At 37.9% G+C, this 27,031-nt stretch overlaps 1 protein-coding gene across 6 annotated transcripts in view; it reads left to right on the plus strand.

The window, feature by feature from the left end:
* Positions 1 to 27,031, plus strand: part of CFAP20DC (CFAP20 domain containing) — a 276,467-nt gene that overhangs the window by 158,027 nt on the left and 91,409 nt on the right. For all 6 annotated transcript variants that reach the window (XM_006169141.3, XM_006169139.3, XM_006169140.3 and 3 more), the window contains 2 exons: positions 1,485 to 1,819; positions 14,069 to 14,434. In XM_006169141.3, the coding sequence (XP_006169203.1) occupies positions 1,485 to 1,819; positions 14,069 to 14,434 (701 nt within the window). The remainder of the gene's footprint in view (positions 1 to 1,484; positions 1,820 to 14,068; positions 14,435 to 27,031) is intronic.

The following is a 27,031-nucleotide window of genomic DNA, read 5'->3' on the forward strand; positions in this document are numbered from 1 at the left end:
AAAATTCTTCAAAAACTTCTACCACTGAAAAATACAACAAAAAAAAAAAAAAAAAATACATTTCAAGAAAAGTAAACTAATTTGAGAAAATGTTCAACTTTTCCCTACTGGATTCTAAAGAAGAAAAGGCGCATGCTTTAATGATGTTCATTATTAAGATTTAGCCTTTCTCATTTGTGTGGATCATAAAGTTATAAAATCTCGTTTGTGGTATAAAAGATTAAAATTTTTAGAATTTTTTTTTTGAGAGATTTTCGCTATAGGGCGTGTGCGCTCGCCAGACAGAAAGAGACATAAAGACAGAAAGCGAGAAATCACCCCCAGGGGGGATGGTCACTCCACAATCCCTTCTCCTCCATTCTCCTCCTGGGATCTTGGGCACGCATGCACACGCGCCCAGCGTGGGTTTTAAGCCACCAGGTCCGGGACGCGAACTGCGGTTGACTATTTGGGAGTCCAGCGACATAGACATTACGCTAACTGCTGGTTCCCAAAATTTTTAGAATTTTTGATTAAAGTATATTTCAGTTGTATTAGACAGCATTTTTATAGAAAATAAATAATAATCAAAAAGATTTTTAGGTAAAAAAAATATTCTCTCCTAGGCAAGCCACAGTGACATGGCAGTAATTCAATGCTCTGCGATAATGAAGCCACATGGGAAGATCCCAAGTTCATATCCTGCAGTCTCCTAGTGTACTCCAGGCACACACGTGTGTCTGTGATCCTGGCTGTCTGGGTATAGGGATGAATCATGGCGTGAAGACACTATTAGAATAATCTTTTTCTCTCTGCCTCTCTCTCTCTGTTTCTCTCTAAATAAATAAATAAATAAACTTCAATGAAATGCTCTCCTTAAACAAAAAGGTCTTTTTCACCCAGCGGAATTCACCACTCGGATTAGCAAATACTTCTGTGAATTTATTATTACTTGAGAAGTCTACTCAATTTAGTCTGTGAATTGTGAATTCAGTCAGTAGGATAGGGAGAAAAAGACCTGTCAGCCTTTTCGTGCTTTCCTCTCCTCTATGATTTGTAATCCGAACAAGGACCAAATATTTTGTTTAAAGAAACTTGTTAAGTACTCTATCCTCCTGTTGTTAGAAGGAGATATTAGTAACTCGAATCTTTTAGACTTTAAGTTTGTAAGATTTTTCCCTTCTGGAATGTCAAATTAATGAGGTTGTGCTATAAAGAACTTGCTGCGAGACAGGTGATAATTATTTCAGACTTAGAAATTTCCTGGCCAGCGTTTCAAGTCAGATGGAGAGGAAGTGCAAATGAACTGCCTGTAGCTACAGTCACCGGTCTCTGGGTTCAATGTTCAGCAGCTTTCAAGATGGTGGATAAATTGCCTTTTTTGGGTTTTGTGTTATTTGATATACCTGTGTTCCAACAACAAGAAACTTGAACTGAACTACCTACTTAAAATAACACTTCTATGGAAAACTGCTCTAATTTTTGTCATCTTTTCCAAATGCCAGATGAGTGGATATTTCCTGAAAATGATGATCACACTCCCCATTTGGCATCCAGCAGACAGTCCCTACTTTTGGATGATGACTCCTGGGACATGTCACACCTGTGGCCGGCTGCCAACCAGGACAGTGGACGTGACCAACAAGCAGAGACTGCCCAAATTGTTCCAAAGGATATTTTCACTTTTTCATCAAGACCACGATCAGCACCCCATGGAAAAACTCAGAGTATGTCCCCAGAGGGGTGCCCATTTATTTTGGATCTAAAAGAGGATAACAGTGTGACAAGGAGAGACACCCAATTGGAGGATGATTTTTATGGCACTGACAGCAGCAAAGAGGTACACTGCTTGATGAGTGAAGTTGTCTTAAAGCACAGTTGTTCCATTAGCTCTGATAGCACTAAAATTAGTTGAGATGAAAGAGGAGAATTCAACTACTATTTATAAAAATGCAGCAGATTGCCATGTCAGTCAACAGTTGCATCAGGTTGTTATGGTAACTCTAAATTGCTGCCTTTTTTTTTTTTTATTAACAGTTGGCCAATTTCACTTTTAATTACGAAAAACAGTTTTAGGTTTGTTTTGGTATTTTTTTATTTTAATCTTTGTCTCTCAGAATGAGAAATAATGTGGAGTGTACGTGATTGCAAGACCAGCAAAACATTGAGAACACATTGTTCTAGACCTCTGGGGAAATTGAGTTGCAGTTGCTAAGCATTCTGAATCGACAGTTTTCTGGCTTCTTTACTCCCCTGCCAGTTTTTCACCTTAGACCTAATAGGACTCATTATTTTCCATATGGTCCCAGAATTTCAAGAGTTGTGCCAATTGAAGTTTAGATAACGAATCATGGATTAGTGCTAGGGCTTGCCTTACAGGAGCTTTTGTGTTTGGAATTATTTAGAATACAAACAAATCTTATAAATCAGTGAATTCATCAAAACTTTTTAAAAAGTGTTAAAAATGAAACTGAATGTAAATAAGAAGTATTTATTCAAAACCTAATACATTGTGATAGCATTTTCCCCATATGAGATAGATTTATGTGTGTAATTTTTATAAATTTATTCATAATGGCCATTTATAATTTCTGGAGAAAAATATCTTAAAAGCAGAATACAATCCAGTCAAGATTTAGTGAAAATATAAAAATTATTTCTATATAGAAATTATAGAAATAATTAGAAAAGCTTTCTTACAAAACATTTGTAATGACTATAAATAATTATCAGTCCCTTTTTAGACAGTGGGATATATTTTAACCCTTAGAACCAGTTGAGAATATGGTAGATTGTTTGGGTAGTAATTATGGAGTTTTTGTGGCTTTTAATGAGTATCTTTGGCAAACTACATGAAAGATTCTCTTTTTTTACACTGTCTATTTTAATTTTTCCAGAGTGTACATGTGCTTGCCAGGGAGAGAGAGGGAGAAGCATCCCCTGCCCCCTAAGGGGGCAGTCCCTCTTTTTTTCTCTCTCCCTCCTTTCGGGATTTTGGGCACACATGCATATGTACTTGGCATGTTTTTCAAGCTGCCAGGTTCAAGACTTGAGCTGTGTGGTCGGCCATGTGGGATCCAGTTCCCATAACCACCAGGCCGCTGACTGGCCATCTGATATCCTTGCTTCTGAGTATTATGAAACAGTTAGTCATAGCAAACATAAACTCACTACAGAACTCTGTGCATAAATAGTACATTTGATGCCAGCATTTTAAATGTTGTTGTTGGTTACATTTGTCCCTTTCACCATGATAGCATTAGGCTATAGAAACTGTAAAATAAACATTTGTCTTCAGCACCTCATAGCATCCCCACCCAGCTGTCAGCTCTCCTACAGTATAAAACTGACTAATGAGATCACTTAATTCATGTCCTTCCATTATTGGCACAGGCTAACCTCCTTTCCATGTACACAGCATCATCTTTCTTACCTAACCCGAAAGAATTGTCCTAATAGTGGAGGTTTCTTAGCAGATGAGAAATGATAGTTCTCTGGAAACTTGAAGGAGAAGTTTTGTAGGGAAGAGTCCTTTAAATAACACCACTGAAGAACTTACTTCTTCTGTCTACGCAAAACTTTATGAGAAAATGCAGAACACCAGCTCTGAATATTTTCATTGGATATCACTTTATGTTCTTTCTTTGCTACTACCTGTTCTGATTCTGAAGTCCTTCAATATTTATTATGCACACATGTATTTATTACCCACCACATGGACTAGAAAACCAATTTCTCATGCACACCTCAGTGGCATAGCTATCTAGTCACCCCTGTGTTGTGCCCATCAGTGTGACCAGTAGCATATGGCTAGCCTCTGTAATGGGACCATCTCATTAATAACACCTGTCCTGGCCCACCTTTAGTCAGAATCTGCCAGAAGTGGCAGCCAGAAGTCGTGCCGTGTCATCACACTTTGGGATTTGTTGTTAGAAAGCCTAATATAAGATACGAACTAAGATACAAAATTATGACTAGGAGAAATGTTGGGGCTATTTTTAAACAGTTTCCAGAATTTGTAATGATCCCTTCTTTATCAAATAAGTGGTCGTCTTCTCCTCTTCCTCTTTCTTCTCCTTCTTGTTTTTGGTGATTTCTTTTCCTGAAGGATAACTTCTGCCATTTATGAATTATATGTACCATTGGGAATTGAACTGCATATTTGCAGTATTTACTTACAGAGTCTTTGGAGAATAATTAGTTAAGTTCATTGAAGCATCCTTACTATTAGTTTCATTATTTTAGAATGTTTTATCCTTTGGGTAATGTAATCATACTTATGGAAAACATCATGTTACAAAAATTGTGGACAAATGAGTAATAATTATATTGCTTATGCTTGAAGCTTTTAACTTGTAATTAAGACTATTTGAAGTTAGACCACTGAGTACTTTTAAAGGGAAATTAGATGAATTCAGTAGCATATAAACTAGGCAAATCTCATGTTATTATTGTAGAAGGAAAGTACATATACAGTAGGAAAAACTAATTAAAAGAAGCTTTCAGAGATACATTATGTTTGTAATTTAAGTTGCTAATAATTCACGTCTGAGATCTTAGCATGAGAACCTCAGAAGTTTTAATGACTTTGAATTGGGTTGTCAGGAAAGCCATGATGCATTTTTGGCATAGAAATACATAGGAACATACGTCATGACTTTCCCAAAGACCTAATGTATGCTCTTGTCTTAACTCTGCTTTTTACTCCTTAGGCATCCATGTATGTTAACACTAATGTTCCTGGTTCTCAGTTTAATTTATTAATTTTATTTATTTATTTATTTGGAGAGCTTTTCACTATTGGGGCCATGTGCTTCCTGGAAAGACAAAGAGAGAGAGAAAGTGAGAAATCACCACCCAAGGGGAAATGGCCACACCACAATCCCATCTCCTCCATTCTCTTGGCATTTGGGGCACATTTGCACATGTGCCCAGCATGAGTTTCAAACTGCTGGGTCCGGGACTCACATCACAGTCAGCTCTGTGGGAGTCCAGCACCTTAACCACTATACCAACTGCTGGCCCCTCTCAGTTATTTTTGAAGTTGTAATTTCTATTTGAAAAGCACAGTAGAGGGGCCACCTGATGGCATAATAGTTATGTCACTGGACTTCCACATGGCCAACTGCAGTTTGAGTCCTGGACCTAGCATCTTGAAACTCATGCTGGGCATGTATGCGTGCATGTCCAGGATTCCAGGAGGAGAAGGGATTGTGGCATGGCCATCTCTCCTGGGGTTGATTTCTCACTTTCTTCCTCACTGTCTCTCTCTTTCCCCCTCCAGCAAGTGCATGCGCCCTAAGGCAAAAACCTCTAATAAAAAAGGAAAGGAAAGCACAGAACAGAAATCTATGTCGTGGTAAAGACTACCACATAAAGCTAAGTATTTTAGGAAAGTGATTAAAACAGAGTACCTTTCACAGTGTTGCAGCATCTGAATGAAACAAAAGCAGGCTGCTATTATTGACTCTGTCTTGTACTTTATGACATTATTCCCAACATATCTTCTAATGTATATACCGGGTTGACAACTTGAAATAGTTTATATTAATATTTTACTATGCCCTTAATTTAATTTTTCATTTAAAAACTGTCATTTTTTTCCCCTCAAGACTGGGGTTGTATATCACATACTAAAGTGAATATTTGTAAGGCCAGGTAATTGCTCTTTTATAACAATCCAAACTGGACCATTTGGGCCTCCCAAATTATCTACATTTGGACACAGGTAGTATGGATTGACCACCTCTTGTGTTCAGATTAGCCAGAAAACTTCCTTAACTTCTTTCCATCTAACTCTTTGGAAGCCTGTAAAGTCCAAATGTACAGACAGATTAAAAGGAGTGTTTTAGCCCTTCCTCACAGATTTCTGGTGTTGTTTTTCAAGTAATTTTTGCACTCAGTAATTAAGCTATTTCATTTCTATTTCTTTCCTGTTAGTTTATATTTCTGGATTATACTGTGGATTATATTTCTGGATTATATTACACACTCACCCCTGCATACTTGACTCTTGATTTTGAGTTGCTTTCTTTCTCTCTCACACACACACGTACACACTATCAAAAGGCCCTTACTCCCCTTGAGGCAGATGGCATATTTGTGTAGCCTTTAAAAACTTAAACGTCTGTTTATGTGTTAAAAAAATATTGTAGAACTCTATTTTGAATATATTGCTTTGTAATTTTATTCCTGCATATTTTTAATTATAACATATTCTCTAGCCCTACCAGGCAAATTTAGTATTTATTCTGTGTGAGTAATCCTTCTAGGCGGTCCCCTTTTACATGCCTTTATTATTATCTGTTGAAGCTCTTCTTTGAAAAGGTTACAAGCCTCTTGGTCCCTGTGACTTGGCTTTACATTATTGAAAGCAGGCAGAGAAGGTCACAAAATGCTTGTCTGCTTAGAATCTAACATTCTACTGTTTTTGCTAAACGATAAACAACTTGCAGATAAACACTTGGTTGTGAATAGCAGTTTTCCCAAGAAATCTTCAATATTGTCAGTTAAAAGAGCATGAAGTCTGCCTTTCAGAAAACTATTGTTTTGTCTTGAACAATTAGAGGAATCTAATTACATCTAAATTACAATCTAAATACATTATGGAACACTATAATCACCTGCCTTTGTCACCCAGACTTTTGTACTTTTCTATAATATATAAGAAGTAGAAATAGTAAAAGTACTTCTTGGAATGATTATTATAAAGATATTTAAGATACATTTGCAGTGCTGGCAGATGGCGTGGGAGGTTGAGGTGCTGGTCTCCCACATAGTCAACCATGGTTCAAATTCTGGACCAGGTGGCTTGCTTTCTCCCTTTTTCTCTCTTTCTCAATCTGGTCAAATTTTAAAAAGAATGAGGAACCAGCCCATGGTGTAATGGCTACATCACTGGACTCCCATGTAGTTGGCTATGATTTGAGTCCTGGACCCGGTGGCTTAAATTCACACTAGGAGCGTGTGCATGCATACCCAAGATCCCGACAGGAGAATGGAGGAGAAGGGATTGTGGCGTGGCCATCCTCCCTAGGGGAGAGGGTGGTGATTTCTTGCTTTCTGTCTCTCTGTCTCTCTCTGTCTTTCTGGTGAGCACATGCACCCTATAGCAAAAACCTCCCCAAAAAAATTTTTTTAAAGAATGATAATAAATAAAATAAGTAATTCTTTTTTAAAAAAGATCAATCTTGTTATTATCAAAGAAATTATTTTTCAGTCTGTTACAACTATCTTTTTGCCTTATTTGTGTAGATAGCTGTACTCATTAATTGACAGCAGAAATATATCTATATTATCTCTATGGTTTACTAGCATAGTTGTCCAACTACAAGGTACTAGCAATCCAGACATTTTAGTCACTGAAGCATTGAACAAAAGTAAAAACTCCTGCTGACTCAGTCTCAATTACAAATTCCAAACTGCCATCGAAAGTGTGTTTGGAATATCACAGATGTGTTTTCCTACGAAACTTTCAAGAATGTTAGATAAGACTTTTTTCATGGAGGGCTGAATTTAAAACACAACTGAAATATAAATAAATATGATCATCCTCTTTGACAAAGGCTAAAATAGAGTTCTATCCTGACTCACTCAACATCAGAGTTGTGATACAAAGATTCTGGGTCCCATCTGCTCTAAGTAGGTGGCCCTCAAGAGTCATTAAAATTATCTTTTTTAAATTACAACTCAGCAAGAGCAATCCATTTTGTGCATCCAGAAATGATTGTCCAAAATGCCCATCTGCATGTCATTTTAAGGAACGGAGTTCAACAGAGGAAGTGCTGGCTCCTTGGGGAAATCATTCTCATCTCTGGCATACATATGCTGTGCTACAGTTAATCAAGCAAATTCTATTGATGTTCCTGGTGCTGGAACGTGATTGAATATTTAACAAACAAATGTTTTGAGCCTAGAAGACAAACGGTTCAAGAGAGTTGGGACTTTTTAAAAAACATATTAAGTTGAATCAAAAGCATTTTGCATTTGTTCTTCTAAGGAACAGATGATTGGACAGGTGAAAATGGCATGACAACTTCTTTGCTACTCTGACAAATTATATTCAGTTGCTGTGCAGGTTTTCAGTAGCTACATGATAAACCAAAGGGACAAAAAGTGGTTGTTTTTCAATCACATCATAGTAAGATAGTTTTTTTATGCATATAAAAATGTATATAAGTGATACAGAAAAAAATTAACACAAAAACATGTTGAGCCCAAATGAATTACATATGTAAAATCAATAAATATGTGCAGCTCTTTTATAAGAGGCAAAACATTGCTAAAGAAAAGAATTGGGTTTCACCAATACATCATTCCTTGCAAATACTATGCTTTTTGTTTGTTTTTGTTTTAGAGGTTTTTGCCATAGGATACATGTACCTGCTAGTGAGAGACCAAGAGAAGGAAAATGAGAAATCACCCCCCCCCTCACCCCATGATGAGTATGGCCACACCATAGTCCTTTCTCCATTCTCTCCATGGGATTTTGGGCATGCACACACATGTGTCCAGCATGGCTTTCAAGCTACAAGGTTCAGGACTCGAACTGTGGTCAGCCATGTGGGACTCCAGTACCTTAACCACCATACCACCTGCTGGTTCCAGTACTATGCTATTTTTTATTCTCCATTTATTTTTTTCTCTAAATGAGAAGCTGGCCCAACTCAAATAAAAATATTACTTAAACTTAGTCTTATATATCACCTTGTCTTTCTACTTGATCCCAATTTCTTTTTCAGAATCTGTAGTAGTTCTGGGGCAGCCAAGGTAAACAAGCCTTTTGTACCCTGTCCAGATTATCCAGTTATATTTTAAATATACAGAACTCTGATGTAGAGTGAGTCAGAACAGATTGCCATGGAAAGACGATACAGCCAGGAGAATGCTCACAATGGTCCACAACTGAATCGCCTCTCAGCTGATCTTCACACCAGGGTGTATCTTAGGAAAACCATGAGATCACCGTCTGTATATGTACTTGGGGGTATTGCCATACATAGAAGCACTATTCATGCTCAGCAAGGAGAAATGTGTTACACTTGAGTATATACTGGAAGGAAGAAGAGGCTATCTGACCAGTTGAGACAAAGAGACTTCTTAAAAATAGATTCTCTTTTAGGGTGTTTTCTAAATGGTAGTAAACATTTTCCATGCAGTTCTTTAAATCCCCATAGTAGTACAGGGGACCTTATGCATAGCAGAAGCTTAACAAATATTTATTGAATTTGTGTGTATTATAAAATCTCCTCATTTCTATGTGTGTTATATACAAAGTACATAGATTTGTCTTTATTTTTTATTATGAACATATGAAAATGAGTGAGTAAAGGGCCATTTGATCAGAGAAATCTCACTGCTCATTATATACATAACAATTACAAGAAACTAAAGTGGAATTTTTTGAAAAATTGAAGAAGAAAGAGCACAGTCTAATAGCATGACCAAATTTTAAAAATCTAAGCTAATTTCACCAATACCATCTTAGAATTGTTGAGCCAAAAAAAAAAATTTTTTTTAAGGCAAGAGTTACAAGGGAAAAGGGAATTTATTGGTCTCACAAAACTAGCATCAAATAAGGATCAGACCCTAGGGTATATAGCCAACACCGCCAGTAGCATGGCCAGATGAAATGGCCACATGCCCACCATCTCTGAAAAATCTAAGGTCTTTTATACCAAAGAGAGGGAGCACAATACACATAAATTGTTCTGAAAGAGTTTACACTGGACAAAGATAACAGATAACAGAGGACGGTCTAATGGACGTGGGAGAAGGACAGGATTGGAGGAAGGTCCATTAGCAGAAGCTGTCTGCAGCAGCTTGTTGGCAATGGTGGTAGTCAGTTCAACAGGCTGTATGATCATTCCAAGGGAGACTGCTTCCTTGAATGATCTCGAGACAGAATGTCTTGTGAAAGTCAGTCATGTAGTCAGTAAGGAGTAACCAACGTCAGTCTGGCCAACCACTTCTTTATTACTTTTCAGTTCTTAATTATATGTGTGTGTGTGTGTGTGTGTGTGTGTGTGTGTGTGTGTGTGTGTGTGTGTGTGGAGAGAGAGAGAGAGAGAGAGAGAGTAATGATTTCTTTTCTAGATAAACTTTATCTTCATAGAACTAAGGCTTGGGAGATACTTGCTACATTTTCTGTTTACCTTATTTAGACAAAGTTAAACTTTGATTCTTTTTTTTTTTTAAAGAGATATTTTTGCCGTAGGGCACATGCACTAACCAGAGAGAAAGTGAGAAATCATCCCCTAGAGGGATGGCCACACTGCAATTGCTTCTTCATTCTCTGCTTGGGATTTTGGGCACATAAGCACACACACCCAACATGAGTTTCAAGGCTCTGGGTCCAGGACTTGAACCAGTCCAAAGCCTTAACTACTATATCATATATTGGCCCCAACTTTGATTCTTTTTTTAATCTCTTGGAAAAAAAAATTACATGAGTTACCACTCCATTCCCTAATCATTTAGAACACTGGGCATTTTTCTGGTATCTGACAGTTTTCTAATTTCCTTCCTGAAGGCAGCATTCTTCAACCACATGAACATCCTCAAGGTTGCCAGAGCCACCCTTAAATAAATTGTTTTATTTAAGGAAAATACTTTATAGGGGGACCAGCAGATGGCATAGCAGTTATGTTGCTGGACTCCCACATAGCCAACCATGATTCAAGTCCCAGTGGCTTCAAAATCATGCCCGGCTTGGTTTTTTTTTTTTGGTGTGTGAGTGTGTGTGCTTGTGCCCAAGATCCCAGGAGGACATTAGAGGAGAAGGGAATGCTGCATGACCATCCCCCTGGCGGGTGGTTTCTCACTTTCTCACTCACTTTCGCTCGCTCTCTCTCTCTCTCTCTCTCTCTCTGGCAAGCACATGCACCCTCAGAGCGGTGGGGAAGGATGAACTTACTCAGTAAGCACCCCACAGCAAAGAGGTTACCTCTGTCTGCAACTGAGGTCACACAGGGACTGGTACAGGGGAGAAACATTCTCCTCCTCTTTATTTTATCACTTGGGCCACATAATTGAAGACCCACAGGTTGGCACCTAATCACCATTTTTTCTTTACCCTATCTGAGACTCTGAAAGACAAGTTTCTACATCACTTTTTTTAAGAATTATTTATTTTGTTTGTTGTTGTTATTGTTGTTGTCTTTTTTGTTTGTTTGTTGTTGTTGTTGTTATTACTACTACTTTGACCAGAGAGAGAAAGGGAAAGTGAGAAAGCAAGCCACCAGGTCGGAGACTCAAAACGTGATCAGCCACGTGGGAGTCCAGCACTTAACCACTGCCAGCCTCTCCATCATTTTATTTTATTTTTTTTAAGAAAAGAAAATATATCAGAAGCCCAAGCTGACACAGACAAAATTTAGGTCCAGGGTGAGTACCAAGAAGAAATGCTAAGAAAAAGCCTTACTTCAGTCTCCAGGGATTCTTTATCACAGATAGGCAAGCTGTTTGTTAGAGTTTGTAAGACCCATGTGTACCTTTCTTGAGTGCAGTCGTCAGCTTATTCCAGCTACTTCCCACAAGAAGGAAAAGTCATAACATGACAGGTTAAGGCTTGACTCCATGTTGAGAAATTGCTGGAGTTTGCTAAGTATGGTGTATTCTGCCTTCGACATACAGATCTGAACTCGCATCAGTCTTGTTTCTCCATCATCACTATCACTAAGTGCAAGCCCCTTAGCGTTTCTACTGATGGTGTAATGGTCTCCTGATTGGCTTCCCTTTCTGCTGCCTCCACCAACTACCCCAGACACTCTACAAACCATAACCACAGATGCAGGGCCTGCCTTCTATTTTGTGACATTGTGGCATTCCCTTTCTTCAAATCACACAGTGTCTCTCAACTGCCTTTGAGGTGAAGTTCCAGGATGATGGGAATTCTTTTCTGGTCTGCCATTGAATTTTCAGCATTTGCATGACCTAGAGAAATACTTGGCCCATTATGAGGAAGAAAGAGGCAGAACAATGGTAGAGAGATTCCTTCTATTTACAAGCTTTGATAAATCTCCCCTGTCCTGGGCCTGGTGTAAAGCTGCGAACTTCACGTTTTCTGAAAAACAAATTTAACATTAGACCGTGATCTTTATATTGAGTGTGCATGATGACCACGCATGCAAGAAGTTAAACAATCCATTCAGCCCCCCAAATATTTTGTTTCAAAATGCCAAACCTTGAGGGACTAGCAGTTAGTGTAATGGCTATGTTGCTGGACTCCTATGTAGTCGACCGTGGTTCGCGTCCCGGACCTGGCAGCTTAAACTCACGCCGGGCACATGTGTGTGCGTGCCCAAGATCCCAAGAGGAGAATGGAGGAGAAGGGATTGCGGCATGGCCATCCCCCCTGGGGGTGATTTCTCGCTTTCTGTCTCTCTGTCTTTCTGGCGAGCGTACGCGCCCTATAGCAAAAAAAAAGAGAAGAAGAAAAAAAAAAAACAACTCTCAAAGTGCCAAACCTTGAAAGTAACTGGATATTTGATTCTATGTGGCTATAAATTGAAAGGTAGTAGAATAGCTTACTGAACCTGAACATTAAGCTATCCATTATCAGACACCAAATAATGTATTTGAGATGTATTCTGTTTTTATCATACTTTCTTTGCTCTATATTCTTTGCTCTATATTTATCATTTAACACCTGTTTACTATTATATACTACGACAGGTACACATAATGATCAGATAATTACTTCTTTTTTTTTTTTTTTGGAGAGGGTTTTGCTATAGGGCACGTGCACTCGCCAGACAGACAGAGACAGAGAGATAGAAAGCGAGAAATCACTTCCCCAGGGGGGATGACCACACCGCAATCCCTTCTCCTCCATTCTCCTCTTGAGATCTTGGGCGCACACGCACATGCGCCCGGCGTGAGTTTAAGCCACCGGATCCAGGACTCGAACTGCGGCCAACTACGTGGAAGTCCAGCGACTTAGCCACTACGCTAACTGCTGGTCCCCAGATAATTACTTCTTTAAGTATATTCTTTCACAGCATAAAATCTACTAACTGAAATAATGCAAATTTCTCATTTCCATTTTTTATTTTCAAGGATGTTAGCTTTTAAGTGTGTAATTCTTCCTTTCTCAGATTTAAAATATATATAACTTTTGCTTTCCTATGGATGATCAAGGAACTGTATATTTGTAAAAGTCTTCTAGCTTTCAGTTTTAGCTTTCTAAGCAATAATGTTTAATAAGGTTCATATTTTGTGCCAACATCAGCTTTTTATAACTGAAATTGTTTCATTTAAGAAAAATATAGGAGGACCAGCAGATGGCATAGCAGTTATATTGCTGGACTCCCACATGGCCAACCGTGGTTTGAATTCCAGTGGCTTCAAAAACACTCCAGGCATGATTTTGTGTGTGTGCATGTGTGCCCAAGATCCAAGGGAGGACAATGGAGGAGAAAGGAATGCTGTATGACCATCCCCCTGGGGGTGGGGAGGGATGATTTCTCACTTTCCCTTTCACTTTGGTTCTCTCTCTCTCTCTGGCAAGTGCAGGCACCCTAAGGCAAAAACCTCTACCCAAAAAAAAAAGAAAAGAAAAATACTTTATAAAACGTGTTTTCATTAACTCTTGGTCTTGAACAGTAAAGTTGTTCTACAACAGGGCAAAAATAATTTGCTAGACCCATTGTATTTAGAGTACCATTTCTCTGCTTAAATAAGCAACATACCAAACATTCTAGATAGTTCTCCTCTCATGGTGTTAGTGTGTCAGGAAGGAAATCAAAATGTATGAGTCATAGATGTTTTAAGTAACTTCTTTTTAGATGTTCTTTGAAATAAATATAAGTGACTATTTCTTAAATGTTCTCTTATTACACAGGGATAAAAAATATTCCTAACTAGACCATATAGCATCTATCAGTGTGTTTTAGCAAATGATTTATTCTTATGTGCATTGCTATTTCTAGATACTCTTGTTTTCTTTGCAGATTAAAGTAAAAATACACACGCACTCACATGCGCACTTTTGCCTTATTTATAGAATATATGAACTTAGTAAGAACTTGTACACAACTTATACACAAGTTTCTGCTCAAAATTATTTTTACTTTGTTCTCCAATATAGGGTGACTACAGTTTCCTGGATTCTCCAGACCCAGCAACTAGTCCTTCAGGGTTAACTCAGTTAACTCTAGAGAGCTCACCGGGGAAGGATACCAGGCAGACAAGTACAGGACATCTAAAAAGTGCCTCCCCAGAAGCAGGAGCATCAGAAAGCCAGAATGCCTTGGTGAAGAAAATAGATCAAAATGACTTCCAAACTGGTTTGTTGCCTACACCATGTGTTTCTCCCCATGGAAGAAGAACGTGTGGATCCTCTCAGAAAACCCCAGATCCCCTCATCAAAGCCAAGGACCTACCAGCTCATCAAAACAAAACCTCCTTAATGGAAACCTCAGGGGAGGAGTCGAGAGCGATCCCTGGAGAGTCTGTAAGTGGTTTTGCTGAGGTTTACATACACAGCAGTCCATCCCGCTGTGTTCTGTTCTCTTCCACTTTGCACACATGTTCAGCAGTATCTGTTTTTCATCATTTGGGTAATCAGTAATGTATTTTCTTTCCTCTTCAGATGTGTGTTAATTTAGTAACAGCAGTTGTTAAGGAATACATTGCACACGATAACAGAATACCTCATGTTTTTAATGAGAAAGATAATTATATAGTTTTCATCATAATAGTTATTTTTTATCTCCTAGTTACTTCCCATAATTGTAGTTATCATTGCCTGCAAATTATAAATGAAGATCTTATTTTTGAGCCAAGAGCTTGCCAGTAAAATTGACAGATTTTCAATAACAATCTACATTAGGAGCCATAAAAACATCATTATTCTATTCACTTTCTGGTCTCTCTGCAGCAGTTCCCCAAATAATAGATGATATGAGTGAAGGTTAACAGTAAAGCGGTGTCGTAATAAATCCCTAGGCTAGTTTGGTAACTGTATTCATGTCCATCAGATTGATTTTTCCTTCCTGCGTTAGTACTTTCTTCCTTCAATTCCCCCATAAGCTGCACTTAGAACTAGAGAACAAATAAGGCTATGCAGAACAAATGACAGTTATTCTCCAGTTTTTTAAATGTTGAAGATTTTCTTTATGTGTCATGTCCTACATATTCTTTATGTGTTACAAAGTAAAGCTTTGGTTCAATTATGTTCTAAGCATTTTAGACTGGATTAATCGTTACCTAGCACAGGTAATAGATACATTTTTATATCAACATCATTATATCAACAAAATAGGAGGAGCTACTATTTCTTGCACATTCACCGTCTGCCAGTCACCAAGACCTTTTCCATGAAATATTTCATGTAATCTTCACAAGGACCCTGAGAGACAGGGATTATCATCATCCCCATTTTTTAGACAAGGAAACAGTTTACTCAAAGACAACAACTTGAGTTGGTTGAGGAAGTACAACTTGAACGTAGATTGTCTTGACTCTGGAGCTACTGCTACTAACTTTTCGCTTTTTTAAAATTTTTGATATTTTTAAAACAAATGTTTTTGTTCTATGTAATTGTAATTCCTTTTTTTGGTTATGCTGATGAATCTGTATGTAACTAATAAACTAGCCTTACAAATTTATTCAACAATGCTGTTTCCCTTGACTGTCCATATTGGGCTACCAAAAAGAGAACCAAAGCAAGTTTTTGAGAAGGATTCTACTCAGTTTTTCCCCTTTTTTTTTTTTTTTTTTTTGGTCGCCCCTTTTTTTTTGTAGGGGTTTTCACGCCAGTTTACTCAAAGACAACAACTTGAGTTGGTTGAGGAAGTACAACTTGAACGTAGATTGTCTTGACTCTGGAGCTACTGCTACTAACTTTTCGCTTTTTTAAAATTTTTGATATTTTTAAAACAAATGTTTTTGTTCTATGTAATTGTAATTCCTTTTTTTGGTTATGCTGATGAATCTGTATGTAACTAATAAACTAGCCTTACAAATTTATTCAACAATGCTGTTTCCCTTGACTGTCCATATTGGGCTACCAAAAAGAGAACCAAAGCAAGTTTTTGAGAAGGATTCTACTCAGTTTTTCCCCTTTTTTTTTTTTTTTTTTTGGTCAGCACCTTTTGTTTAGTAGAGTCTATCATGCCCTATACTCAAAAATTTATGTCCAATGTTTTAATTTTTAGAATTAAATAAAATTAAACTGTAGAAATAATATCAGAGCACAGAAATAAGCTTGGAAACTTCACATACAAGTAACTTGAATGATGTGGTCACTCACTAAAGTATACTGCTCCAAAAATAGTGCTCTCTGAAAACACCAGGAGTATTAGAAAGACTAGAGAACAAGGTTTGGTGAAATAGCAGGGACTTGTTCTCACCTATTCTCCTCTTTTAAGAGGCTTTAGTATGAGACAGCTGTTCCCAGAGTATATTAAATTATTTCAGGAGACCATTGTATAGCTGCTCATTACAAATTACAGTGTACAAGCCTGTGTGTTTCTTCTTCCTCATGGACCCCCTTTGAGAAATTACTGGTCCATTTTACACCCAAGGAGACTAAGAGCAATATCTTAAGTGGGGTACAAGAGGAAGAAGCTTTATCTTTGGTGAGAGGATGAAGGCACAATGGCATTGCTTCCCATTCATGCATACAAGTTTGACCTCCGTCAAAACTCAGACTAATACAGTTTAGTATATAGTTTTATCTCTAACAACCCACATGATCACTACAATCTATGGCTCACATTTACAAATATGATCATCATAGTTTAATAGGTTATAAAGTTATTGAAGATAAAAGGCAGTTTTTCCTATTTTCAAGTGAATTTACAATGGAAATAGAATGTTATTTCAAAAACACCTTTATAAAGGAAGCTCATGCCCCCACTGAAAGCATTCTAATAATTGGCATTCTTACCACTTTGGTTTGCAGCTAAGAATCTGTGAAAGCAAATTTGCTTGAAGAGTTTTGTGTGCTTACTAACTCCACAAAGGAATTTTTCCTCAAATCTCATAGACTCATTAGGAGTGGACTTTAAAAAACAAAACAAAAATAAAAAACTTTTACTGAGATTGAATTCACACTGCATCATAGAATCTGTCCTTTTTGAAATGTGCAATGCAGTGGTTTTTAGTATATATTTAATATATATTTACAATTAGTTTAAAATTACACTAATTTTGGGACCAGCAGTTAGTGTAATGGCTATGTCGCTGGATTCCCATGTAGTCGACCGCAGTTTGCATCCCAGACCCAGTGGCTTAAAACTCACACCGGGCACGTGTGCGTGCATGCCTAAAATCCCAAGAGGAGAATGGAGGAGAAGGGATTGCGGTGTGGCCATAACCCTCTGGTGGGGGGGATGATTTCTCACTTTCTGTCTCTCTCTGTCTTTCTGGTGAGCGCATGTGCCTTATAGTAAAAACCTCTCCAACAAAAAAGAGATTACACTAATTTTTAGATGATTTTTATCACCCCAAAAGAAACTGCATACTCAGTAGCAATCACTCCCCATTACTCCCTCCCTCCAAACTCCTCACAATCACTAATCTACTAATCTCTATGGATTCTCCCATTCTGAACTTTTTATGTGAATAGAATTATAAAATATGTGGCCTTTTGTTTCTTGACTTCTTTGCTTAGCATAGTATTTTCAAGGTTCATTGAATAGTATAGCACTTCATCCCTTTTTTTATATCTGAACCCATTAAATGAATGCACCATGTTTGGTTATTTATTTATCATTTGATGAACAGATTGTTTCTACTTTTTGGTGTTTACGAATGATGCTGCTATGAACATTCATGTGCAGATTTCCATGTGGACACATTTTCAGTGCTCTTAGGTATATACCAAGAAGTGGAGTTACTGGATTATACAGAACTCTGTATTTGACTTTTGAGGAACTACTAAAGTGTTTTCCAAAGTGGCTGCACCATTTGACATTCTCATCAATAATGTGTAAAAGATTCCAATTCTTCATGTTCAGCACTTCATCTTGGGTGCCTTTTGTACAAAAGACATCCACATCCTAGGGTTTGAAGCAGTATCTCACTGTAATTTTGATCTGTATTCCGAAATGACTGATGATGAACATGTTTTCAGGTGCTTATTAGATATCTCTTTTGAAAAAAATGCCTGTTGACACATCTTTTGCCTATTTTTTAATAGTTTGTTTAGTCATAAGAGTCCTTAATATATTTTAGGTAAAAGTCCCTTAAGAGATATTTGACTTGGAATTATTTCCCCCTTCTGTTTGTTGGATTTTTATTTCTTTATGGTATCCTTCAAAGTACAAAAGTTTTTCATTTTGATGAAGTCCAGTTTATCTATTTTATTCTTTTCGTTGCTTGTGTATTTTTTGTTATTAATATATCTCTAAAAAAATAAAAAAAGCTAATGCCCAACCCATGTCCACAAAAAGTTACCCATTTTCTTCTAAGACTTTTATCATTTTAACTCTTAAATTTAGTTTTGTCATCCATTTTAGGTTTATTTGGTGTGCGTGTAGGGTGGGAGGGATAAGGTGGGGTCTGCCTACATTTTGTGCATAGATATCTAGTTGTCCTAATACCATTTCAGGAAAGACTATTCTCCCATGTTCACTTTCCCATTTTCTCCCTGGCCTCTCAATTTATGCCAGCAATGAATGAATTTTTAATTTATTTGTGTGTGTGTGTGTGTGTGTGTGGCAGGTATCACATTTTCTTGATACCTATATCTTTGTAGTAAACTTTGAAATCAGGAAATGTGAAATACCCAGCTTGCTCAATCTTCTTACCGTTTTTGCCATAGTAGGACTCTTGCATTTCCTTATCAGTTCGAAGATGAGCTTGTCAGTTTCTGCAAAAAATAAATTGGATTTCAGTAGGGATTGTGTTGAATCCATAGATTAGTTTGGATACTATTACCATCTTAACAGTATTAAGTCTTCCAATCCATGGTATATCTATTCATTTTTTTAAAGTTGTCTTTAATTTTTTCAGCAATGTTTTGTAGTTTTCAGTGTTCAGATGTGCACTTCTTTTGTTAAATTTATTCCTAAATATTTTATTCTTTCAATGCTATTGTGAATGGAATTGTTTTCTTTTTCTTTTAGGTATTTGTCATAGGGCACATGTGCTTGTGGAAGAAAGACAGAGACATTAAGAAGGAAAGTGAGAAATTATCCCTTTTGGGAGATGTCCATAATGCAATCCCTTCTCCATTCTCCTCCTGGCATTTTGGGCTCTCATATACAAACATACCTGACATTATTTTCTTTCTTTTTTTTTCTTTTTTGGAGAGGTTATTGCTGTAGGGCACGTGCGCTCGCCAGAAAGACAAAGAGAGACAGAGGGACAGAAAGCGAGAAATCACCCCTCTGGAGGGATGGCCATGCTGCAATCCCTTCTCCTCCATTCTCCTCTCGGGATCTTGGGCATGCACGCACACGTGCTCAGCATGAGTTTAAGCCACCAGGTCCAGGACTTGAACTGTGGTCAACTACATGGGAGTCCAGCGACGTAGCCATCTGCTGGTCCCAACCTGACATGATTTTCAAGCCTTCAGATCTGGGATTTGAACTGCAGTCGGCCATGTGGGAGTCCAAAACTTTGACCACCATGATACCTGTTGGTCTCTGGAATCATTTTCTTAATTTCATTTAAATTTTTTCACTGCTAATATATAAAAATATAATTGGATTTTGTATATTGATTTTGTATCTTGCAACCTTGGTGAACTTATTAGGTGGGGGGGGGGGTGGCACGTGCACACGCACGCATGTAGGTTTCTTAAGATTTTCTTTATGCAAGATCATATCATTGCAAACAGAAATCATTTTACCTTTCCCTTTCCAATCCAGATGCTTTTTTTTTTCTTTCCTAATTGCCACCATAAATGGATATAATTTGCCTGAAAATGTGTTCCTTTATTTCAAGGTAGTCAAGATTTAATACTCTGTCTATTATGGCCCCAGTATTAAACTCTAACAGACAGTATGAGTTCAGTCTGACCTAGAAGGATACTAGGAAATGTACTTGATGCAAGAAAAAAATTCTTTTGAGAATTATCCAAGAAATCTTTCTAGTATTAATATGAATGCCAGTATGAAATTACCTTTGCTTTCTGGCATTGTAGTTCATATACTTACAGCAGTGACATGTTGGGGATTTCTGCCGCCTAAGGTGTGACTAAAATATAGAGCCTCTGTGTTGGCGGGATACAGCTATTTTGATTCTACTTCTGAATAACAGCCTCTCCTCTTCTATCCAGTGCCTACCAGGTCATATATGCTCCTGGATGCCACAGGAACAACACTAAGACAGATAATCCCTCTCTCCTCAGGCGTTTACAGTTTGTTGGAAGAGAGACAACCAAAAAAATTTATAAAATAATTACAATCTGTTAAGAGGATGGGAAGAAAGAGATGGAGTGATATAAGACTGGCAAGGCAGGGTTGGATGGAAATGGTGAATACTTTACAGTATCTGAGTAGGTGAATAGCCATGCAAAGAAGATGGGAATATGATTTTAGACGCTAGAAATAGTTGGTACAGAGCTGCCGGAATAGGCATCAGTGAAAAATAAGGGAATCTGCATGTAGCGGGGACATACAGTCAAGTGGAAAGTAGGAGAGGATGAGGTGAACAGAGCTGAGATCACGTAAGACCAGGAGGGCCATGATGAGGTGGGTGATCTTTATTCTAAGGGCAGTGGCAAGTCACTGAAGGGTTTTAAGCAAGGCAGTGACATGCTCTGATTTATATTCACAGAGGTCCCTCTGGCTATGTCAAAAACAGATGCAACAGGTCGGAATGGAAACATAGAAGGCAGTTGAGGTGTTAAGCTGATAGTTTAGAGCAGAGATGAAGAAAAATGGTGGATCCTGGAATATTTGGGAGGTAGGACTCATAGAATGTAAGGAAGAAGAAGCAGGTGGAATTCAGGATAATTCCTAGGTTTGGGACTTGGGGTAATGTCATGTATTGGGCTGTGAAAGATAGCAGGAGCTTAGCCATCAGTTTATCCATCAAGATGCTGCACTCAAGAGTTGCAAGTGAACTTTCATTTGAAAATCTGTGTTCTCACAAAGTGCCAGTGTAAAGTGACTTTATGGCAAAGGAAAATTAAAAGCTTTTACAGAAGGAGTTACAGGAGAACTGCCTTTCTAATCCCCTGATATGGAAGAGTACTAGTAGTTTTTAAGGAATGCTTACTGAAATTGATTTGCTAACTGCTTGGTAGACTTCTTCCTTGCAATGTTTTATTCATATTTTAATAGAGCTCTCTATTATTAAGTTTAAACATTTTTAATTAAGAAAGAGGTACAGCCCTGTGGGTAATATTGCAACCATGTAGATAGCTGGTAATTAAACTTTTCCACACGTATAACTGCATTCAGACCATTTTGAATGAGTCATTTTAAACCTGCAAATGTCATTATGTGCATCTTTAAGCAAACAAACAAAAAAGACTTCTATCACAAGCTTTGTAGCTCCAGAAAAAGTTTGAATTTATGGAAGAATGGTTATTTTCATATGAAAGACAAAATATGCTACCAATTACAAATTCAGGTATTCTCTTTAGAGGAAAAAAAAAAGATAGGACTTTACATAGAAAGATTGTTAAATCATATTTTTTTTCTTTAATCTTCAAATCTCTGTTTTTGGAAATCAAAGTTGAATTATGGGAGAACACTTTCAAACATATTTTAGGCCATGGTATAATACAAACAAATGTTTTGCTTTCATTGGCAAGTCATTTCTTTTGGATAATGTAAGAGGATCAGTTTCATTGCCTCTGATTTATCTGAACCTGAAATTAGAGTAGGGAATATCTATCATCTTATTTAAAAAATAATAATAATAAAAGTCCGTGCAATGTGTGCTCTACACACTTAGAAGAAAATGAATTTGTGTACTATTTTAGAATTGTTAAAGCATTGTTCCATGATATAAAATTCTGTGTTTTCTAGAGTATCTAATACCCTTTGTGCATAGGGAAGCCATCTGTCTCTATTTGAATTTACCACTCAAGTTTGCCATTTGCAGCTGTTTTTCCAACTATACCCCATTGTTTGAAGGGTTCATAGATAACTTCCTGACCCCTCCTATGCTTCAGCCACCACAGTATTGCATTGTTTCAAAGCACCTGGTTCAGGATCATGTTGCCCTGAGTGTTGGACATATGTTCATTGCCCTGGCCCAGCTGTGCAGGTTCACTTAGAGGTGACTCCCCGTCCTTTGACTGTTTCCACCATAGGTACCCACTGGCCTCATGCTGCCCTGGGCCACCTGATAAACAGCCTTGTCCAAGGCCAGCAGGTGGCGTGGTAGTTGGGATACTGGACTCCCAGATACCCATCTGTGGTTCAAGTCCCAGACCTGGTGGCTTGCTTTCTCAATTTCCCTTTCTCTTTCTCTCTGGTCAGATTAAAAATAAATAAATAAATAATTCTTAAAAAAAAAAAAAAATCAACTACCAGCTGAACTTGCTCTTGAAAGTATAGTTAGATTATATAAGAAATTGTGTGATCAATAAAATGTGGAGGGAAAAGGAAGGGAAGACAGCTGTAGACAGCAGAGATAGTGTGGGAAGAGAGTTGGAAATGGCAGAGGGTCAAAAATAGGGGATATAGGAAACCAGCAGTTAGTGTAATGGCTGTGTCACTGGACTCCCATGTAGTTGACCGCGATTCGTGTCCCGGACCCGGTGGCTTAAAACCCACGCCGGGCGCGTGTGCGTGCATGCCCAAGATCCTGAGAGGAGAATGGAGGAGAAGGGATTGCAGCGTGACCATCCCCCCTGGGGAGTGATTTCTTGCTTTCTGTCTCTCTCTGTCTGTCTGGCAAGCACACGCACCCTATAGTGAAAAACCTCTCAAAAAAAAAAAAAATAGGGGGATATATATATATATATATATATGTGTGTGTGTGTGTGTGTGTGTGTGTGTGTATGTATTTCACACATATATGAAACTAGAAATGGAAAATTATTGATGGTAACATGCATCATTAAGCCACTCTGCAGTATATTCTGGATGTGAAATCACATTTTGTATGCTGTGACGGTATTTAGGGAATGAATGTAAATTAATTTAGAAAAATGTTTCAGGAAAAGAAAAAAAACAATCTTGCCCTCTGCCCTCAGGGCTTTCCCCAAACAGTCACATCTATCTATCTCCATTTTCATTTTTTAAAAATGGTGAATCAGGGTCAGCAGGTGCCAAGGTTGGTTGAGATACTAGATTCCCACATGGCCAACTGTAGTTGGCCTGACCTGATAGCTTGAAAATCACAACAAATAAATAGATAAATAAATATTTTTTCAAAAATTAGAGGGGGCCCGCAAATGGTGTGGTGATTAAGGGTGTTGGACTCCCACATGGCCGACTATGATTCAAGTCCAGGACCTGGTGGCTTGCTGTCTCATTTTCCCTCTCTCTCTCACTTTGTTCCTCTCTGGTCAAATTTTAACTAATTAATTAATTAAAGTTAAATAAAATAATTCTTTAAAAGAAGAAAAAGAGAAAGAAGAAACCAGAGAAGTCAAGAGCAGTGGCCCAGAGCACCACTGGTGTCAGACAGACCCAGATTGAGTCCTGGCTCTGCTCCTTCTTACTATGACCTTGGATACTTTTCTGAACCTCCATGAGCCTCAGTTACCTCATCTGTAAACTTGGAGAAAACAGTATTTGTTCAAGTAGGGTTGTTTTGATTATTAAATGAGAAAATACATGTGAAATCCCTAACCTGTTACCTGACAGGAAGTATATTTTCTTCTAACTATTGCCGAGTGGTTAGAAATATAAATCAATAGGGCCAGCCATAGCACAGGCATTAAGTACTGTCCATTGGGAACCACATCCCACATGGCTGTCCACAGTTCAAGTTCTGGCCCCATGGCTTGAAAAACATGCCAGCTATGTGTGTATGCATGCCCAAAATACTAACAGGTTGCAGAAATGGAGGAAAACGAATTGCAGAATGCCCATGACCATTGGAGGTCGGAGCTTCCTTTCTGTCTCCGTCTCCCTCCCTCCCTCCCTCCCTCCCTCTCCCTCTGATAACACACATGTCCTCTGGCAGTTAAAAAAAAAAAATCATTATACCTTGCATTCTAAAACAAATGAATCTTTTTAAATCCATAGTGTTCCAGAAATTAATTATAGGTAATGTTCAATAAGTGGTAGTTAAATGATTCTGTGTTTTTTTGTTCTCTTTATAGTTGAAGCAAACAGAGTGAATTAATCTGTCCCTTCTGCCAGGTAACATATTGGCATTTTCGCAGGGATATCTTGAACAGAGAAAAATACTTTGAAGCAAAAAATGGTATCCCTATGGTCATTCCTCACAAACCACCCTCTATGGGGCCCATCTCCTTCTAAGAGCCAAATTATACATGCATATCTTCATAATTGATTGATTTGATTGAATTTGGGCAGAAGTAGTAGCATTCATAAACCATTGCACAAAGCCTAGTAAGAATGTTTTGTTTATTGGACATTCCCATCAATTAATAGCTTTTGGGAAATAGTCTGATGTTTTGTCAAAATTATACTCTTTCCTTGTCTTCATAAAGACAAGGTGATTTATCTCAGTTTTATCCATCAGTGTATTGCTGGGGGTATTGCTGAAATTACACAATTTTGTTAGTAAATACCATTTGTACTGCCAGTTAAAGTACTGGAATTAGGCGTAGAAATTTCTCCTAGCACTCTGCCTTCTTTTTGAGTGTTTTTCAGTCCACAGTCCTGCAAGTGGTTTATTTCTCTCATTTCCTTTGTAGCTACTGTTTAATTTAGTTATTGACAAAGGCACAATCCTCTAGAGTAGGAGCATATTAAAGTAACTAAAAGTGAAGGGACAGCAGGTGGCATGGTGTGAAGGCGCTGGATTCCCACATGATCAACCATGATTTGAGTCTGGGACCCAGCAGTTTGAAGATCACACTAGGTATGTGTGTGCATGCCCAAAATCCTGAGAGAAGAATGGGAAAATAGAGGAACTAGGATTGTGGCATGGCTACCCCGTCCCTGGGAGGTGATTCTTACTTTCACTTTCCCTCTCTCTATCTCTGTCTCTCTTCAGCAAGTGCACACTCCCGATTACAAAAACCTAAAAATAATAATAACTAAAAATGGAATTATGTTCCAAAACTTGAGTCATGATATGGAATTGTAAAAGTCTTTAGGACATTTTGACATGTTCATTTCTGAGCAGCATGGTATGCAACAGGCCAGTCACTCTAATGAAGATCAATTTCAAGTTCTTAAAAGTTTCTGAAATTGAGGACTAGCAGTTATCATAATGGCTATTTCTCTGGACTCCCATGTAGTCGACTGGGGGTGATTTCTCACTTTCTGCCCCTCTGTTTCTCTCTGTCTTTCTGGCGAGCGCTCGTGCCCTATAGCAAAAACCTCTCCAAAAAATAAATAAATAAAGTTTCTGAAATTGCAGACAGAAAGACTTGATAAAAAACAAAAGGACTTTCAGAACTACCAGTTGATAAAACTACATTGCTATTTAGCCAAACACACTATAACATTTAGCTGTCAGTTTTACAATAGTTTAATGCTAAGGTTAGTATCCTACTTGAAAAAAATTGTTAAGCTTATTTCTTTCTTTCATGAGAGAAAAGACAGGCACCCTTCACAAAGTCTCATTCCATGATCCCTATCCCCACCCTTCCAGCCAGCTAGGGTCATGATTCATACCCTGACCTTATAGGTTAACCTGAAGATGGAAACCGCAATGTTCCATATGGATCCAGGATTGCTTTAGCAGCATATTTTGCTGCACCATCAAGCTGTCTCTCGTCAAATGTTTATTGAAGTAGTTTATCATCTCTGATTTCTTGGTTTTCGTCATTTTAAATAACAGGAAGTCATACTTGCCATTTTCTCCTACTTTATGTAAGAGGCACTAAGCTGACAGTGTTTTCCAAAAGCATGTAGATCTGAAATCTTTGACTAAGAACCTTTCAGGAGACTTTAACAGTTGAGGGTACCTCCCATATATCGGGCCCTCTACAAAGTGCCCCTTGCTCTATCTCTGTGTCCCATCTCTACTCTCACTAGAGACCTGTTATTTCTCTCTGACAAAGAAACAACAAGGCTTTGCCTTGCCACATCTAAGAATCAACAAAGCAGAATGTGAAACCCAGGAGTTCTGACCAGAAAGCTGTTGCACCTTCCACCATAGTAGACCGCCACCTCCAATTAAGGGTGCTAAAACAATTCCATGATCACATGGCAACTTCTGTTCCCATTTTAAGCTTTAAGGTATTTTAATTTGGGAAATCACAAACAGATGTTAGTATACCTGTCATTACTGTGTTATAGCCAAGCTGTTTAACATTCTGAAGAAATTCAAACAAAGTTTTATCTTCCATTCCAGAAATGTCGGTTATCTTAGCTCTGCTATTTTCATTTCTATAAACAGTCTCAGTAATTCTTTAAGTGATATTTTAAGCTGTCATTTATTGGATAGCTACTATATTTATCCCATGTACAGGCCTTGTAAATGGCATATCCTTGGATACAATACGAAAACTGTTCAGTTTGGTTTTACTGTATTTATTCTGGTTTGTAGTTAATTGTTAAAACTTGGGAAGTACCCTGAACTCAGAAGATAGGTACTGGAAAATTAAAAATTATTTTCCAACTTATATCAGATTGAGTAACAAGAGTTCAGCTATATTTATCAGAGACTTCTTTCTGAAAATTACCAAGCTGACTACCAAGGCAAAATCTATGGAAGTATATTTCTATTTAGGTCATGGAGTAAAAGGGTATTTGACTTCTCTTACTTGGCATCTTGTTTCTGATATTTAGTAGATCACTCATTTCATTGCTGTATTGCTATATAATGTCCTATCTTATGGCCATAATACCACACTTTTATAGAACATGCGGATAGATTCCATTTAAGAGCTATTAAAAATATGTCTTTTGGGAGGACAGCAAGTGGTGTGGTGGTTAAGGCTCTGGACTCCCACATGGTCATTTGTGGTTCAAGTCCTGGACCCTGCAGCTTGAAAATCACACCGGATACGTATGCATTCATGCCCAAAATCCCAGAAGCAGAATAG

Source organism: Tupaia chinensis, unplaced genomic scaffold, assembly GCF_000334495.1.
Source record: "Tupaia chinensis unplaced genomic scaffold, TupChi_1.0 Scaffold146828_1, whole genome shotgun sequence".
Classification (NCBI taxonomy): Eukaryota; Metazoa; Chordata; class Mammalia; order Scandentia; family Tupaiidae; genus Tupaia; species Tupaia belangeri.